At 29.5% G+C, this 3,963-nt stretch overlaps 1 protein-coding gene across 1 annotated transcript; it reads right to left on the bottom strand.

Moving 5' to 3' along the window:
- Window positions 1-462: 462 nt before the first annotated feature.
- Window positions 463-2,120, bottom strand: LOC128180434 (uncharacterized). The gene is made up of 4 exons (XM_052848546.1): window positions 2,103-2,120; window positions 1,637-1,903; window positions 1,329-1,439; window positions 463-1,218 (listed from the first exon to the last, which is right to left on the bottom strand). Exons 1-4 carry the CDS (start codon window positions 2,118-2,120, stop codon window positions 877-879), a joined length of 738 nt encoding a protein of 245 aa, XP_052704506.1. The 3' UTR covers window positions 463-876.
- Window positions 2,121-3,963: the final 1,843 nt, after the last annotated feature.

Here is a 3,963-nt window from a genome sequence, read left to right as displayed (position 1 = left end):
CTAGTATATCATCATTTGAAAACTTTGAAAACAGCAAACTTTCTAATAAAAGCAGACATCATAGGATTAAGGGAGAATGAAAACAGTGAATATTGACATAATCCAGAAACTGACTTTCTCAGAAAAACCTAAAGCTATTTTAAAAAAATAATGTGATGTATGCTGTAAATAAAATCGTCAGGCAAGTGTATAATATATTTTCCTTTCACAAATTTATATCATTTACTATTCAAAGAATGTTAACCTTTGATTTTATATTTCTTTGTAAAACTTTAACACACAGCAAATAATCTTGAAATCAATTTGTAAAATATTGTGAATTTGTTTGAACATTTTCAGTATTTTAGCATCCTTTTAAGGAACAATTTGATTGTTTTAAGTACATGCATCATATTCAAGTAAAATTTTAAACAATTAATCTAAACATTTTGCTTTGTTGCTATGCTGCACTTTCTTTTAGACATTTGTATGACACAGAAACAATTGACAATGAATAGATACGGGTAAGCTTTGACATGAGCTAAATCAACACAACTATAACAAGCGGGAAGGAACGTATATCATGTATATAAGGACATATATCAATATAAAGCTAAATTATCAGTATTTATATAATAAACGTACAATATTTATGCGCAAAACTAATTTGTTGTTCATATAAGTTTTTAATGATGTACTTAAATAGACTAATTTAAATCACAACATAGTTTGAGGTAAATATGATAAATAAGCAAGAAGGCGTTTTAATGCGTGGTAATTTGCTTATAAAAAATAGCATGAAATAAACTACAAAATAATGCCTAAAATATAACATTGAGGTACATATCTTTTGCTGTCACACTACTGTTCATAACAATTAACAGCACGGAAAACACATTAGACCATAGAGGGTGCGTTTGACTGACTTCGGATATGATCTGCGTATTTTGTGGATTCGTTGAGAATCACGAAATCTCGATAAAATCGGTACTGGTTGTTAGGTGTACGAAATCTGTCTATGTTTTCTATTTCGATGCATTCTGCCTCGCTTAGGCAATGGCCGTTGCGTAGTATAGTGTGCAGATCAAAGCACAAGTGATATAACGCCCGACTTGCCTCTCCTATAAAGCTGGAAAGCTCACCATGGCTGTATTTGTCTTCGTCTTTTTCCATCAAGTCGAAGAAAGACGCGATCAATGTCAGATTCCTGTAGATATCCAGAAGGCTACAATTTGTTAACTGAAATTATATAAAAGGTCATGTTGAATACATGCTTACAATGTTAGAGAGAACATTTTTGTCTAGAGATTTAAAGAGAAAGAGAACAAAAATAAGGTAATAACATCTACCTGTATTTGGTCCAAAGAAAAGGGAGACGTGACATCCAGTTCCATGATTTTTTGTAACCTTAAAACATCAATTGTTCTGTTACTGGTTATTCTTCTTCCTTGAGGAGGTATCTGTAAAACAACGTAAAGTTGAAATTCAGTTACATCATGTTCAAAGTCATCTTATTAAAATTACAAAATCGGCAATCATTACATCCGTACAAGTACTTAAATGAGCTTTTCCAATTTATTGTTCATAACAAAACTAAAATAAAAAAAAAACGTATAACTTTGCAAGCTAAAAAAAGAAATAAACAAAAATTACTTACATATTTTTCCCTCAGTTTTTCTGTGGTGTTGCGAAACAAATTAAGTCTGGACAGTAAATGTTGGATGAAATCTTCATTTTTGATTGATGCTGCTTTGATAGTCGAATCAACCCTGGAACTCTTTGTCGGACATGGCTTAAAAATATGTCGTGAGGTCACAAAATGACTGAGGAAGAAAATGCATCCTAAAAAAGAAACATTAAAAGGAATGAAGAATAGAATATTTTTGAATGTTAAAAAGTAATTATGCACCACAATCAAACAACTCTTCAATGTCCAGAGTGATAGAAGTTTACTTTTAAAACATACAGCCCCCTCCAACAGTAAAACGTCCTAGTATGTTTGTTCATGATAAAGCAATAGGTAAATGTACTCTTCACATCAAACGTGCGTTGTTCGTTTTTCCTGATGCTACACATATTATATTTATGCACAATTCAACAAATTTTTCCCTAAAAACACAAACAATTTCTAATTGTACCATTGTTGTATTCTACGAAGTTCGCTTTAATTAAAACTATGATTATAAGGGTTTGTACTCCTAGCGTTGACAATCAAAGTTCATTACACAATAGGCTTAAGAACCAAACAGCTGTGGTTTTTAACCAATGACAATGTCAACTTGAAACACTAATAAACGAATGCAGCTTTGATATAAAAAATGAAGGTAACATATTATTACTTTTTGATAATTTTGTAGTAAAATTTTAAGGCAATGTTTTGAAAGCCTTACACACCAACATTGTTTTATATTCCGAGAAGCATAAAGTTTGTGTTTCATGTATAATTATTAAGTCAAATAAAGTGAACCATAAAATTGTTTATGATGCTAGTATGACCCTCTGTATTGTGATGGATTAAATTAAGTCTTTAGCTTTTAAACGGCATTACAAAAAAATATTTACATTCAACAAACTACTAATTGATGTTTGAGAATTAATCAAACAACTATTTTTAAAACATATGACGTTTTAAGAAAACTGAATTTAGGAAGTATACCCTAAAAATATTTTGTCAATATTTTTCGGAAGGAAACAGTGATCATTGAGATGAACACAACTAAATCTTTAAGTTCAGATTGACATAATTCACTCAATCATAATTTTAATGTTTTCATGTCTCAATGTTTTAAACACATTCTAATGGAATAGTAAGTATGAAGTTAAATGCATCGACACCCTCAAAGTTTAGAGTAAAAACTAATATTGATATCAGTGTTATTAGATACTTAGGGATTGTTTACAAAAAATACACCATAATGTTTTTTTTTTAAATTAGTATCTTTTTAAATTCTAAAATATGTTCACGAAAAAGTATTAAATGTGTATGACTTTTATGTACACATAATCTAAGCATATTTCTGTTCATGTACGAAACTGTTATCTATAAAAGTATCTAACGATATTTGCTTTCCTTTGAGCTTACCCAATGACAGTATATACATAGTCACTTGCTTTGAACTAATGATGGTCACTTGCTTTGAACTAATGAATGTGTATGTTTGGATATTAATTTATACTATCAATGTAAAGGTAATTTTTCTGATAAAATTAGATCCATAACTGAAACAAATTTTCCTATAGACTGCCTCCATAGTGTAATTTTACATTTTTTCGTCATGCACTCTGCCAGTTTGATTTCTACTTGTAGACCGGAAGCTGTTTTCATTTATATGTACACACTTTCACATATTTATGTTATGTTGATTATCTACTGCGTTTTCTTAAAATGAATTAATTATTTTCAATCAATTCTTCTACATATTTTGTTTTTTAACTTGTTATTAGACCTATTATTAGAAAGCGGACATTATAACTTTTGAGTTTTTAAATCTGAGAATAGATTTTCAAATATAGATTCTTTACTTGATAAATCCCGAAAACACATCTTGTTTTGACGCTAATTCATTCTTTGATTATTTTCAATTTTTGAATAATGTTATTGCACTCCGAAGTATTTAAAGCTACGCATATTGTATTGATAAATACTGTAAGTTTGCTTTATATGGTATATAATGAAATATTCTATCTAAATCTTTATACTTATATTGAATGTTAATGACTTGTTGAAATAGACGATGTTTATATCTCTTCTCTTTGGTTTTACATGTCCTTCCTTGGGCTAAGGATTTTAGTATGCGTATGTGGTTACTGCCGATCATAATAATGGCCAACAGGATCAATCACTTGAAAACGTTGTTAGCTGATATCGATGGACATGAAATAAAAGCACACTGCATTCCCCAAAATGAATAATATTTCAAAAAATATTTAAGATATCCATTCACTTTAGGTTATATGTATAAAGAAAATGTATTTGATAAGCCT

The sequence above is a fragment of the Crassostrea angulata genome, chromosome 4 (genome assembly GCF_025612915.1).
Source record: "Crassostrea angulata isolate pt1a10 chromosome 4, ASM2561291v2, whole genome shotgun sequence".
NCBI classification, from domain to species: domain Eukaryota; kingdom Metazoa; phylum Mollusca; class Bivalvia; order Ostreida; family Ostreidae; genus Magallana; species Magallana angulata.
The sequence above is the reverse complement of the archived record's forward strand: the minus strand, read 5'-3'. Positions and strand labels throughout refer to the sequence as shown.